Source organism: Cyrtonyx montezumae, unplaced genomic scaffold (assembly GCF_038088225.1).
Source record: "Cyrtonyx montezumae isolate F1298 unplaced genomic scaffold, pur_monq_1.0 scaffold_208, whole genome shotgun sequence".
NCBI classification, from domain to species: domain Eukaryota; kingdom Metazoa; phylum Chordata; class Aves; order Galliformes; family Odontophoridae; genus Cyrtonyx; species Cyrtonyx montezumae.
The window spans coordinates 20,950-35,036 of NW_027071946.1; the positions used below are offsets into that span (position 1 = coordinate 20,950).

At 64.5% G+C, this 14,087-nt stretch overlaps 1 protein-coding gene across 1 annotated transcript; it reads right to left on the reverse strand.

The window, feature by feature from the left end:
- Positions 1 to 714: 714 nt before the first annotated feature.
- Positions 715 to 13,365, reverse strand: LOC136049476 (spectrin beta chain, non-erythrocytic 2-like; the record flags this gene model as incomplete). The annotated part of the gene is given in 23 exon segments (XM_065737775.1): positions 715 to 879; positions 882 to 959; positions 1,073 to 1,115; positions 1,559 to 1,732; positions 2,482 to 2,699; positions 2,789 to 2,865; positions 4,008 to 4,101; positions 4,103 to 4,234; positions 4,236 to 4,258; positions 4,368 to 4,452; positions 5,102 to 5,191; positions 5,193 to 5,248; positions 5,356 to 5,395; positions 5,398 to 5,504; positions 5,507 to 5,623; positions 6,691 to 6,778; positions 6,780 to 6,878; positions 6,880 to 7,014; positions 7,016 to 7,069; positions 8,325 to 8,529; positions 10,172 to 10,302; positions 11,599 to 11,850; positions 13,276 to 13,365. Coding segments are annotated over 23 exon segments (2,547 nt in total), but the record flags the coding sequence as incomplete, so codon positions are not given.
- Between the last annotated feature and the right edge of the window lie 722 nt (positions 13,366 to 14,087).

Consider the following 14,087-nt stretch of genomic DNA (forward strand, 5'->3'; position numbering starts at 1 on the left):
TTAATGGGGCGATAAGGAGCCCGCCGTTAATTGGGGAATCGTGGGTGGCCCATTCACAGTCCCCTCCGTGTCCCATTTCCCTCCCTTTCCTGTCCCACCCCGTCCCATTCTTGTCCCATCCCCTGCTCCATCCTTGTCCCATCTCTATCCCTGTCTCCAGCCATCCCTTCCCTGTCCCATCCCCACCCCTTTGCAGTCCCATCTCCATCCCTGTCCCATCCCATTCCCGGCCCCATTTCCATCCCTGTCCCATCCCGTCTCTGTCCCTGTCCCACCCCTTTCCAGTCCCATCCCATTCCTGGCCCCATTTCCATCCCTATTGCACCCCATCCCAGTCCCATCCCATTCCTGGCCCCGTTTCCATCCCTATTGCACCCCATCCCTGTCCCATCCCATTCCTGGCTCCGTTTCCATCCCTGTCCCCATCTCCACCCCTGTCCCACCCCACCCCGTCCCTGTCCCCCCCAACCACCCCCCCCCGACACAGTCACACTCCATCCTCTCTCTACAGCCGCTTTATTTGGGGTTCAGTGCAACACTGTGGGGCCGCGGGGACATCACCGGGACCCCCGGCACGGGGCAGGAAGGCACAGCGGCTCTGGGGGGGGGGGGGCGCGGGGGGACCCCCACACTGCCCCGGCCGTATCCCTCCATCAGCTCCGCAGGACCCCTTCGATTTTATTACCCCCCCCTAAGTATTTTCTGTCCCCCCCCCCTCCCCTATTTGTTCTTCTTGAAGAAGCTGAAGCGCTTCTCGCGCTCCTTCCCCTCGCGCGTTCGCAGCGGGGGTTGGCCCTCCCCGTGGGGGGGGGGCACGGGGGGCATGCTCATAGCCCTCGTCATCCCCTTGCCCCCCCCCGGCACCGATCCCACCGCCGGTGCTCCCTCCCGCGGCCCCCCCCCCCCGGCACCAGGGAGGCCGCAGCGCGGATGACACGGAGCCATGTGCTCATCTCTGCCTGTGGGGGGGGGGGTGGGGGGGGAACGCATCAGAGCCGTCCATGGGGTGCTCGTGTTGTTCCCCCCCCCCCCCCCCCACCTTCAGTGCCCGCCCCCCCCAATCCGTTCTCACCTCATCCTTAGCCTGGAACAGGTACTCCTTGCCGTCGCTCAGCCTGGGGGGGAGGGATGGGGCTTAGGAACCCCCCCCCAGCAATGCCCCGTGCCCCCCCCAGACCCTTCCATTCCCCCCCAGCATGATGGAAATGGGACTCAGCAGTTGCCCCCCACCCTCTGTGACCCCCCTAGACCCCTCACGTTCCCCCCAGCAGGATGGCAATGGGCCTTACCATTCCCCCCCCCACTCTCTGTGACCCCCCCCCATCCCTCCCAGAAGGATAAAACAGGGCTCAGCAGCTCCCCCCCCCCATGTGACCCCCCCATTCCACACAGCAAAATGGGAATGGGTATCAGCAGCTCCCCCCCACCCTCTGTGACCCCCCCCCGCCCCATTCCCCCCAGCAGGATGGCAATGGGCCTTACCATTCCCCCCCCCCCCATCTCTGCGACCCCCCCCTTTATCCCCCCCCCCGTTTTTAGCCCCCCCCCCCGTTTTTACCCCAGCTTGAAGACGTGCTTGCGCTTCTTGTAGTCGAGGGCGGGGTGGCAGTGTGCGCCGCGCAGGCAGGCGGGGGGCTCGCCGTGGTACAGGGCCCCATGGCTGGCACTCTTGGCATCCTTGTACACGCTCAGGTTGCCCCCCCGCAGCACGCAGTACACGCTCTGCCAGGACCTGGAACGGGGGGGGGGGGGTGGGGGGGGGCAAGGAGATGGAGCGGGATTTGGGGTTTTTATTGGAGGGAAGTTTAGGGGGGGATATGGGGTGTTTCGGGGGGGTTACGGGGGAGATATGGGGTGTTTTTTGGGGGGGATATGGGGGCTCGGGGGGGGGGTTTGGGTGGGGGATATGGGGTTTTAGGGGGGCGTAATGTTTTGGAGGAAGTTTGGGGGGGGGGATATGGGGGTTTAGGGGGAGGACGTGATGTTTTGGGGGGGATATGGGGGTTTAGGGGGAGGACGTGATGTTTTGGGGGGGATATGGGGGTTTAGGGGGAGGACGTGATGTTTTGGGGGGGTTGTTTTGGGGGATAGGGGGTTTAAGGGTTGGGATATGGGGGTTTAGGGGGGAGGATGTGATGTTTTGGGGGGGATATGGGGTTTTAGGGGGAGGGCGTGATTAATTTGGGGGGGAGTTGGGAGGTTATGGGGTTTTGGGGGAGGGCATGATGTTTTGGGGGGGGTAATGCACAGCCTAGTGGGGGCGTGGCCTAGTGGGGGGGCGTGGCCCAATTGAAGCACGACCTAACTTGGGGGCGTGGCCTAACAAAGTCAGTTCGTGATAGGGGGCGTGGCTTGACCATAAGGGGCGGGGCCAAACTCCAGGGAAGGGGTGAAGCAAAGGAGGGGCTTATGTGGGTGTGTCGGGGGGGGGGCGTGGCTAATGGGGAGGTGTCCATTCTCGGGGGGGGGGGGGATCCTCACCGGTTTGGGGCCTTCTTCCCCTGCGCCTCCATCTCGTGCTTCCGGCACAGCCCCCCCCTCCAAAGTCTCGGGGGGCCGAGGGGTGTGCGGGGGGGCAGCGTGGCTGCGTGGGAGGGGTCGGGGGCCGGGACCCCACCCCGGGGACGGCCCCGGGGTGACCCCCCCGGGCTGGGACCCCTCTCTTGCGCCCCATTGGTCAGCGCCGGCCCCGATGGCACCTGCAGGGGGGGGGGGGAGAGGTGTGGGGGGTCACAAACAGAGGCATAGCGTGGGGGGAGGGGGCTTAATGTGGCAGGGGGGTCCGTACCTGAGGTGCAGTGCTGTCTGGGCAGATCCCATTGACCGTGGGCGCCTCCGGTGGGGCGGCTCTGTGGGGCCGGAGCCCTTTGGGGGGGGGGGGGGGGGGCACAGGGGTGGGCATGGGGCTGCAGACTCCCATCCCTCCCCCCACCCCCCCTCAAAATGCCTCGGTCCCAACACCACCATGGACCCCAAGGACCCCCTATTCCTCCCTCCCCCCACAAATTTCCCCTCATTCCCCCCCCCATGCCCACCCCATTTCCCCTACTCCAGCCCCATTCATTTCTTATATCCTCCCCTTATTCCCCCCCACCATTTTCCCTACCCCCCCATTTCCACTTCCCCCCCCCCCCCCATCTCATATTCCCCCCCTCTCCCCCCATTCTCCCCCTCCATATCCCCCCCACAACATCCACCCCCCTCACCGCTGCATCTCCCCCTCTCCCCGCCCCATTCTGAGCTCCGGGGGGGGGGGGCAGTGGGGTGGACCCCCCCGGGCTCAGGCTGCTGGGGGGGGGGTGTGGGGGGTCGCCTCTTCCTCGCCTCCTCCTCCTCACGCCGCCGCCCGCTCCTTCTCCTCCAGCTGCAATCAGTGTTTGGGGGGGGGGGGAATGGTTCTTAGGGGGTAGGGAGCCTTTCTGGGGGGGATCTTAACACCTGCCCCCCCCGCCGCCACGGTTCCCCCTCTCTTCTTTCAGGTGGAACAATGAGCACCCAGAGGCCATCCGTTTCTACCCACAGGTAGGGGGGGCTCTGGGTGGGGTGGGGGGTCCTTATGGGGTGGGGGGGTTCTGGGTAGGGTGGGGGTTTCTAATGAGGTGGGGGGTCCTAATGGGGTGGGGTTCCTAATGGGGTGGGGGGTCCTAATGGGGTGGGGGGTCCTAATCGGGTGGGGTTCCTAATGGGGTGGGGGGTCCTAATGGGGTGGGGGGTCCTAATGGGGTGGGGGGTCCTCATCGGGTGGGCTCTCCTCTTCCAGGTGGAATACTGAGCACCCAGAGGCCATCAGTTTCGTGGGGGTTGTGGGGCGGGGGGGCTCTGGGTGGGGTGGGGGGCTCTGGGTGGGGGTGAGTTGGGGGGGTCCTAACACGTGCCCCCTCCCATACCCCCCCCTTTTTTCTCTCCCATATGAAACGCCGGGGCAGTCCTCACCGCTCCCACCCCGCAGGGCTGAACTCCCGGGGGTTCCCCTCCCCCTCCTCACCTCCCCCAAAGGTGGGGGGTACGTGTTTGTGGGGGGGGGGGGGGAGGGGGTAACCCCCGCCCCCCCCTCACCGTGGTGAGCCGCTGCAGCGCCGCGAAGCGCTCCTCCCACGCGGCCCGCCGCCTTCTGGAAGGCCTCGTGCCGTTTGATGAGGTTCTCCACCTCGGCCCACGCTGCGCCGCCCAACTCCGCCGAGCGCACGATGGGCTCCTGCGACGCCAACCACGCCTCGGCCATGCCCGCGTCGCGCTCCGAACATCAGCACCTCCAGCACTGCGGGGGGGGGGGGGATTTGGGGCGGTGAGAGGGGAGGGGGGGGGCTCGGAGCCCCACCTTGCCCCCCCCCAAAAAAACCCCCCCCGGGTTTGAGTTGGGCGCGCACCGATCTGCAGCCAGTCCATCTTCTCCTTCCAGCGCTCGCCGATGTCCTCACGGCGCTCACGGAGGTGGGAGAGCTGCTCCGAGATCTGGGGGGGAGTGTGGGGTGGGGTCAGGGAGGGGGGTGTGGGGTTAAAGGGGGGTTTGGGGTCGGGGGGAGAGGGGTCAGGGGGGGGAATGTGGGGTTTAAAAGGGGTTTGGGGGTCGGGGGGGGGAATGTGGGGGTCAGGGAGGGGGATGTGGGGTCGGGGGGGAGGGGGTTCAGGGAGGGAATGTGGGGTTAAAGGGGGGTTTGGGGTTGGGGGATGAATGTGGGGTCAGGGAGGGGTGTGTGGGGTCGGGGGGGAGGGGGTCAGGGGGGGAATGTGGGGTTAAAGGGGGGTTTGGGGTCAGGGGTTCTGGAATGTGGGGTCAGGGGGGATGTGGGGTCAGGGAGCGGGGCCTTAGGGATATGGGGCCGTGGGGCTGGAGATACGAGACGTGGGGATAAGGGGTCAAGGGGGTGGTGACATGGGGATGGTTGGGGTCAGGGCTTGGGGATACAGGAACAACCATGGATGGGGGTGTGGGGACGCGAGGACGGTCGGGGATGGGGACAGGGGGACGCAGCGTGGGGGGTGTGGGGACGCGGGGACGGTCGGGGATGGGGACAGGGGGGACGCAGCGTGGGGGTGTGAGGGGACGCGGGGGACGGTCGGGGATGGGGACAGGGGGACGCCAGCGTGGGGGTGTGGGGACACCTTGTCGGCCGCCGTAGTGCCCCTTGTGCAGCAGCGTGGTGCCCATGGCCACGCAGGCATCGAAGCTGTCGGCCCGCGCCTCCACCTCCCGCCTTGATGCTCTGGTGGTTCTTAATGACCAGGTCGGCCGACGACACGTCCCTGTGCCCCCCACCGTGGGGGATATGGGGCCGCACTCAGCACCGCCGCCCCCATATCCCCCCCCCCCCTAACCCCCCCCCCCTCCTTCAGACACCACGCCGCTCACCGCGGCCCGCTCCTGGCCCTCGATCTGCAGGCGGACGCCGTCCATATCCAGAGCAGCAGGTCCCGCACGGCGCGTAGGAAGTGGAATTTGTCCACCGTGTCCAGCAGCAGCCGCCGGCGGTCCTGGCCTGCTGCGGCGCAGCTCGGCCCACGCCCTGGCTCACCGCTCCCGCTCGTGCCGACGGATGTCGGCCGCCCTTCTCGCCGGCGTACGCCTTCTCCAAGCGCGCCGCGTCGTCCTGAACCTGGCGGACCTGCGGCGGAGCGAGGCCAGCTGCTCACTGCTCTGCGCTTACGAGCTCTTCCAGGACCTTTCCGACCCGACCCGACCCCTTCTGTGATCTTCAAGGACCTTTCCGACTCAACTCGACCCCACCTATGACCTGTAAGGACGCTTCTGGCCCAGCACAATCCCTTCTCTGGCCCCCAAAGACCCTTCCAACCCAACCCAATCCAACCCATGATCTTCAAGGACCCTTCCAACCCAACCCAACCTCTCCTATGACCTTCAAGGACCCGTCCACAACCCATCCTAACCTCTTCTCTGACTTCCACAGATCCTTCCAACCCACCCCATGATCTTCAAGGACCCTTCCAACCCAACCCAACCCCTCCAATGTCCTCCAAGGACCCTCCCGACCCAACCCGACCCCTTCCTCACCCTTCAAGGACCCTCCCAACCCAACCCCGACCCCTTCCTCACCCTTCAAGGACCCTCCCAACCCAACCCCGACCCCTTCCTCACCCTCCAAGGACCCTCCCCAACCCAACCCAACCCCTTCCTCACCCTTCAAGGACCCTCCCACCCAACCCAACCACCCCTCCTATGTCCTCCAAGGACCCTCCCAACCCAACCCAACCCCTTCCTCACCCTCCAAGGACCCCTCCCAACCCAACCCGACCCCTTCCTCACCCTTCAAGGACCCTCCCAACCCAACCCGACCCCGTCAATGTCCTCCAAGGACCCTCCCAACCCCAACCCGACCCCTTCCTCACCCTTCAAGGACCCTCCCCAACCCAACCCGACCCCTCCAATGTCCTCCAAGGACCCCTCCCAACCCAACCCGACCCCTTCCTCACCCTTCAAGGACCCCTCCCAACCCAACCGACCCCTCCAATGTCCTCCAAGGACCCTCCCAACCCAACCCGACCCCTTCCTCACCCTTCAAGGACCCTCCCAACCCAACCCGACCCAACTCAACCCAACCCAACCCCTTCTATGTCCTCCAAGGACCCTCCCAACCCAACCCGGCCCCTTCCTCACCCTTCAAGGACCCTCCCAACCCAACCCGACCCCTTCCTCACCCTTCAAGGACCCCCCAGCCCCTCTCCCTCCCTCACCCTGCGCGCTCAGCGCCTGGATGTCGTGCTCGTAGGCGCTGTGCATGCGCTGCATGGCCTCGGCCGTCTTCACGTCCCTCCCCACCCTCGTCCGGCAGCTCCTTCTGCTTCTCCCGCACCCGCTCCAACGTCTCGCGCGCGTCGTGGTAGAAGCGCTGCAGCTCGTAGGACGCCGCCAGCATCTGCGACCCTCGTGTCCATCAGCTCCAGCAGGTCGGCCCACGCCTCGTTCAGCCCGTCCTTCCACTCGGCCACCGTGGCGCTGTCCGAGTGCCCGGCTCCGATCAGCGCGTCCGCCACCGCGTTCACCGCGTCCACGCGCTCCCTGCCCGATGCCGCTGGTGTCCCGCGAGAACTCGCGGAATTTATCCCTCAACATCTGCACCGGGAAGACGCCGAGCTGCTCAGCTCCGTGCCGTCATCGTCATATCATCATCATCTTCCTCCTACCCCCTCGTCATCATCCTCCCATCGTCGTCATCTTCCCATCGGCATTCCTCCCCCCCCACTGTCATCCTCCCCTCATCATCATCCTCCCATTGTCATCCTCCCACCTATTGTCATCATCCTCCCATCATCATCCTCTTCCTACCCATCATCATCCTCCCATCGTCATCCTCCCCCCCATCATCATCCTCCTCCTACCCATCATCATCCTCCCATCGTCATCCTCCCACCCATCGTCATCATCCACCCATCATCATCATCCTCCCATCGTCATCATCCTCCCATCATCATCCTCCTACCCATCATCATTCTTCCATCATCATCATCATCCTCCCACCCATCACCATCATCCTCCCGTCCTCCCACCCACCATCTTCATCCTCCCATCACCATCATCATCCTCCCATCATCATCATCATCCTCCCGTCATCCTTCCACCCATCATCATCATCCTCCCACCCTCTTCACCCTCCCATTGTCATCCTCCCACCCACTGTCTTCATCCTCCCACCATTGTCATCCTCCTACCCATCATCATCATCCTTCCATTGTCATCCTTCCGCCCATCATCACCATCCTCCCATCATCATCCTCCCGTCGTCATCCTCCCACCCATCATCATCCTCCCGTCATCATCACCCTCCCATCGTCATCCTCCCATCATCATCATCCTCCCATCATCATCCTCCCATCGTCATCCTCCCATCATCCTTCCACCCATCATCATCCTCCCATCATCATCATCCTCCCATCATCGTCATCCTCCCATCGTCATCCTCCCACCCATCATCATCCTCCCATCATCATCACCCTCCCATCGTCATCCTTCCGCCCATCATCATCATCCTCCCATCATCATCCTCCCATCATCCTTCCACCCATCATCATCATCCTCCCATTGTCATCCTTCCACCCATCGTCATCCTCCCATCATCATCATCCTCCCATCATCATCATCCTCCCCATCGTCATCCTTCCGCCCATCGTCATCATCCTCCCAATGTCATCTTCCTCCCAATGTCATCTTCCTCCCACTGTCATCATCCTCCCATTGTCGTCATCCCTCCCATCCCCCCTCCTCCCACCCTCCCCCTCCTCCCGCCCTCCCCCCTCGCCGCCCTCCCATCCCCCCCCCCACCACCTCCCCCCTCCCCCACCGCCCTCATCGTCGCGCCGCTCCCTCGCACCGTCACGTGCTCGTAGTCCTGGCCCAGCTCGTGGGACGCGGCCACCAGCTCCCGCTCCGAGATCCACAGCTCCAGGTCGTCCACGTCGCGCTTCAGCTGGCACAGCCCGTGCTGCTCCTGCAGCCGCGCGCGCCGCTCCTCCGCCAGCTCCTTCAGCCCCGCGTACAGCTTGTCCACCTGGCCCTGCCGCAGCCTCAGCCGCTCGCTGCCGCGGCGCCCACACGGGCGTTGGCCCCAGGGGACCCGTAGGACACCCACCGGCCCCATAGGACACCCATCGGCCCCATAGGACACCCATCGGCCCCGTAGGACACCCATCGGCCCCATAGGATGCCCATCATCCCCATAGGACACCCACCGGCCCCGTAGGATGCCCACTGACCCCATAGGACACCCACTGGCCCCGTAGGACACCCACCGGCCCCGTAGGATGCCCATTGGCTCTATAGGACACCCACTGGCCCCATAGGATGCCCATCATCCCCATAGGACACCCATCGGCCCCATAGGATACCCACTGGCCTCATAGGATGCCCATCATCCCCCATAGGACACCCCACAGTCCCTGTAGGATGCTTCTTTCCCCATAGGACACCCCCACAGACCCCATAGGACACGTCTTTCCCCATAGGACACCCCACAGTCCCCATAGGACTTCTCTGTCCCCATAGGACACCCCACAGCCCCCATAGGACACCCCACAGCCCCCATAGGACATCCCACAGCCCCCATAGGACACATATCTCCCCACAGGATGCCCCCCAGCCCTCCCTGGACATCCCACAGCCCCCATAGGACGCCTCACAGGACACGTCCTTCCCCATTGGACTCCTCTGTCCCCCATAGGACGCCCCCCTGCCCCCCCAGGACACCCCACAGCCCCCATAGGGTCGCCCCACAGAGCACATCCCTTCCCCCATTGGACTCCTCTGTCCCCATAGGACGCCCCCCTGCCCCCCCAGGACACCCCACAGCCCCCATAGGTCGCCCCACAGAGCACATCCTTCCCCATAGGACTCCTCTGTCCCCATAGGACGCCCCCCTGACCCCCCAGGACACCCCACAGCCCCCATAGGACGCCCCACAGAGCACATCCTTCCCCATAGGACTCCTCTGTCCCCATAGGACGCCCCCCTGACCCCCCAGGACACCCCACAGCCCCCATAGGTCGCCCCACAGAGCACATCCTTCCCCATTGGACTCCTCTGTCCCCATAGGACGCCCCCCTGACCCCCCAGGACACCCCACAGCCCCCATAGGACGCCCCACAGAGCACATCCTTCCCCATAGGACTCCTCTGTCCCCATAGGACGCCCCCCTGAACCCCCAGGACACCCCACAGCCCCCATAGGTCGCCCCACAGAGCACATCCTTCCCCATAGGACTCCTCTGTCCCCACAGGACGCCCCCAGGACACCCCCAGGCCCCATAGGACGCCCCACAGAGCATATCCTTCCCCATAGGACGCCCCCTGACCCCCCAGGACACCCCACAGCCCCCATAGGACGCCCCACAGAGCACATCCTTCCCCATAGGACGCCCCCCTGCCCCCCCAGGACACCCCCAGCCCCCATAGGACGCCCCACAGAGCACATCCTTCCCCATAAGACGCCCCCTGCCCCCCCAGGACACCCCCAGCCCCCATAGGACGCCCCACAGAGCACATCCTTCCCCATAAGACGCCCCCTGCCCCCCCAGGACACCCCACAGCCCCCATAGGACGCCCCACAGAGCACATCCTTCCCCATAGGACGCCCCCTGACCCCCCCAGGACAGCCCACAGCCCCCATAGGACGCCCCCACAGAGCACATCCTTCCCCATAGGACGCCCCCCTGCCCCCCCGCACCTCTCGGGGTGCCCCCCCTCGGCCATGTCCCGGCTCTGTGCCGCCAGCAGCTGCACAGTGCGCGCGTAGTCCCGCAGCGCCTGCTCCTGCACCGCGTGTTTGCTCAGCAGCGCCTGCGCGCTCAGCTCGTCCTGACGGGCACAGCCACACCGGAACCGTGGGGTGGGGGGGGGGGACGTGGGGGGTGCAGTGTGGGGCTGTGGGGGGGGCAATGTGGGGGTGTGGGGAGTGCAATGTGGGGCTGCAATACAGGGATGCAACGTGGGGATGTGGGGAGGCAATGTGGGGATGCTGGGATGCAATGTGGGGGTGCAGTGTGGGGCTGCAATACAGGGATGCAATGTGGGGATGTGGGGGGCAATGTGGGGCTGCAGTGTGGGGATGGGGGGGGCAATGTGGGGCTGCAATACAGGGATGCAATGTGGGGATGTGGGGGGGGCAAGGTAGGGATGTGGGGGGGCAATGTGGGGCTGCAGTGTGGGGATGGGGGGGGCAATGTGGGGCTGCAGTGTGGGGCTGCTGGGATGCAGTGTGGGGCTGCAATACAGGGATGCAATGTGGGGATGTGGGGGGGCAATGTCGGGGGGCAATGTGGGGGTGCAGTGTGGGGATGGGGGGGGGCAATGTGGGGGCTGCAATACAGGGATGCAATGTGGGGATGTGGGGGGGCAATGTGGGGGTGCAGTGTGGGGATTGGGGGGGCAATGTGGGGCTGCAATACAGAGATGCAATGTGGGGATGTTGGGGGGGTTGTGGGGGTGCAGTGTGGGGATGGGGGGGGCCAATGTGGGGGTGCAGTGTGGGGACGCTGGGATGGAATGTGGGGGGGCAATGTGGGCTGCAGTGTGGGGATGTGGGGGGGGCAATGTGGGGCTGCAGTGTGGGGATGGGGGGGGCAATGTGGGGCTTGCAATACAGGGATGCAGTGTGGGGATGTGGGGGGGCAATGTGGGGGTGCAGTGTGGGGACGCTGGGATGGAATGTGGGGGGGCAATGTGGGGATGTGGGGGGGCAATGTGGGGCTGCAGTGTGGGGATGTGGGGGGGGCAATGTGGGGCTGCAGTGTGGGGATGGGGGGGGGCAATGTGGGGCTGCAATACAGGGATGCAGTGTGGGGATGTGGGGGGGGCAATGTGGGGCTGCAATACAGGGATGCAATGTGGGGATGTGGGGGGGTAATGTGGGGCTGCAATACAGGGATGCAACGTGGGGGGTGTGGGGGGGCAATGTGGGGGGGGCAATGTGGGGCTGCAGTGTGGGGCTGCAATACAGGGATGCAATGTGGGGATGTGGGGGGGGCAATGTGGGGGGGCAATGTGGGGCTGCAGTGTGGGGATGGGGGGGGCAATGTGGGGCTGCAATCCAGGGATACGATGTTGGGGGGGCAAGGTGGGGATGTGGGGCTGCAGTGTGGGGCAGCAGCGCACCTTGGCCTTCTCCTGCGCCATCATGTGCAGCTCCTGCTCTCCCATCCACGCTTCGGCCTCGGCGGCGTCGCGGTAGAAGTGCTGCGCGCGGCGCGGGCGCTCTCGAGGCGCCGCTGCCTCAGCTCCGTCTGCCGCCTCAGCTCCGCCCCACGCGTCGCGCAGTTCCCGCACGCGCTCCTCTCCGCGTCCCCCGCGCCGCCCCAGCAGCTCCGCCACGCGCGGCTCGTGGCCACGCAGCTCCTTCTGCAGCGTCTGCGGGGGCACCGACGCGGGGACACGGATCGCGGGGACACGGATCGCGGGGACACGGATCACGGGGACACGGATCACGGGGACACGGATCACAGACCCACGGATCACGGGGACACGGATCACAGACCCACAGATCACAGGGACACGGATCATGGAGCCATGGGGTCACAGATCACGGACCCATGGGGTCACAGATCACGGACCCACGGATCACAGGGCCACAGATCATGGACCCACGGATCACGGGGACACGGATCATGGACCCACGGATCACGGGGACACGGATCACGGGGACACGGATCATGGACCCACGGATCACGGGACCATGGATCACGGGGACACGGATCACGGGGACATGGATCATGGACCCCACGGATCATGGACCCACGGATCACGGGGACACGGATCACGGGGACACAGATCACGGGGCCACAGATCACGGACCCACGGATCACAGGGACACGGATCACAGACCCACGGATCACGGGGACACAGATCATGGACCCACAGATCACGGGGACACGGATCACGGGGACACGGATCATGGGGACACGGATCACAGGGACACGGATCACGGGGACACAGATCATGGACCCACAGATCACGGGGACACGGATCACGGGGACACGGATCACGGGGACACGGATCATGGACCCACGGATCACGGGGACATGGATCACGGGGACACGGATCACGGGGACACGGATCATGGGGCCACAGATCATGGGGCCACGGATCACGGGAACACGGATCACGGACCCACAGATCACGGACCCACGGATCACAGAGACACGGATCACGGACCCACAGATCACGGACCCACGGATCACAGAGACACAGATCACGGAGACACAGATCATGGACCCACGGATCACGGGGACACGGATCACAGACCCACAGATCACGGACCCACGGATCACAGAGACACAGATCATGGAGACACAGATCATGGACCCATGGGGCCACAGATCAGAGCCATGGATCACGGACCCACGGATCATGGAGCCACGGGACCACGGATCACAGACCCACGGATCACGGACCCACGGATCACGGAGCCATGGATCATGGACCCACAGATCATGGAGCCATGGGGTCACGGATCACGGAGCCACAGATCACGGAGCCACAGATAATGGAGCCACAGACCCACAGATCATGAACCCACGGGGCCACAGATCACAGACCCACAGATCATGAACCCACGGGGCCACAGATCATGGACCCACAGATCACAGACCCACAGATCATGGACCCACGGGGCCACGGATCACGGACCCACGGATCATGGACCCATGGGGCCACAGATCATGGACCCACAGATCACAGAGCCACAGATCATGGAGCCACAGGGCATGGATCACGGACCCACGGATCACGGACCCACAGATCACGGACCCACGGATCACGGACCCACGGACCCACCTGGTTCTTCTTGATGAGCAGCTGCACCGAGGGGAGGTCTTTGCCGTGGTCGGTGGAGACGGCCAACGGGCGGCGCTCCTTCACCCACAGCTGTGGGGAGAAGGTGTGGGGTGTGGGGTGTGGGGTGTGGGGTGTGGGGATGGGTCCGGGAAGCGTGGAATGGGAGAATGGGGCGCATGGGTGGGGGGCGGAAGGGTCCTTAAAGGTCACAAGTCCATGGGTTGTGTTGGGTTGGGTTGGAAGGGTCCTTAAAGCTCATGGGTCCATGGGTTGGGTTAGGTTGGGTTGGAAGGGTCCTTAAAGATCTCAAGTCCATGGGTTGGGTTGGGTTGGAAGGGTCCTTAAAGGTCACAGGTCCATGGGTTGTGTTGGGTTGTGTTGGGCTGGGTGAGAGGGTCCTTAAAGGTCACAAGTCCATGGGTTGGGTTAGGTTGGGTTGGAAGGGTCCTTAAAGATCTCAAGTCCATGGGCTGGGGTTGGGTTGTGTTGGGTTGTGTTGGGCTGTGTTGGGCTGGGTTGAGAGGGTCCTTAAAGGTCACAAGTCCATGGGTTGGGTTAGGTTGGGTTGGAAGGGTCCTTAAAGATCTCAAGTCCATGGGCTGGGTTGGGTTGGGTTGGAAGGGTCCTTAAAGGTCACAAGTCCATGGGTTGGTTCTGGTTGGGTTGGAAGGGTCTTTAAAGGTCACAGGTCCATGGGCTGGGTTGGGTTGGAAGGGTCTTTAAAGGTCACAGCGTCCATGGGCTGGGTTGGGTTGGAAGGGTCCTTAAAGGTCACAAGTCCAAGGGTTGGTTCTGGTTGGGCTGGAAGGGTC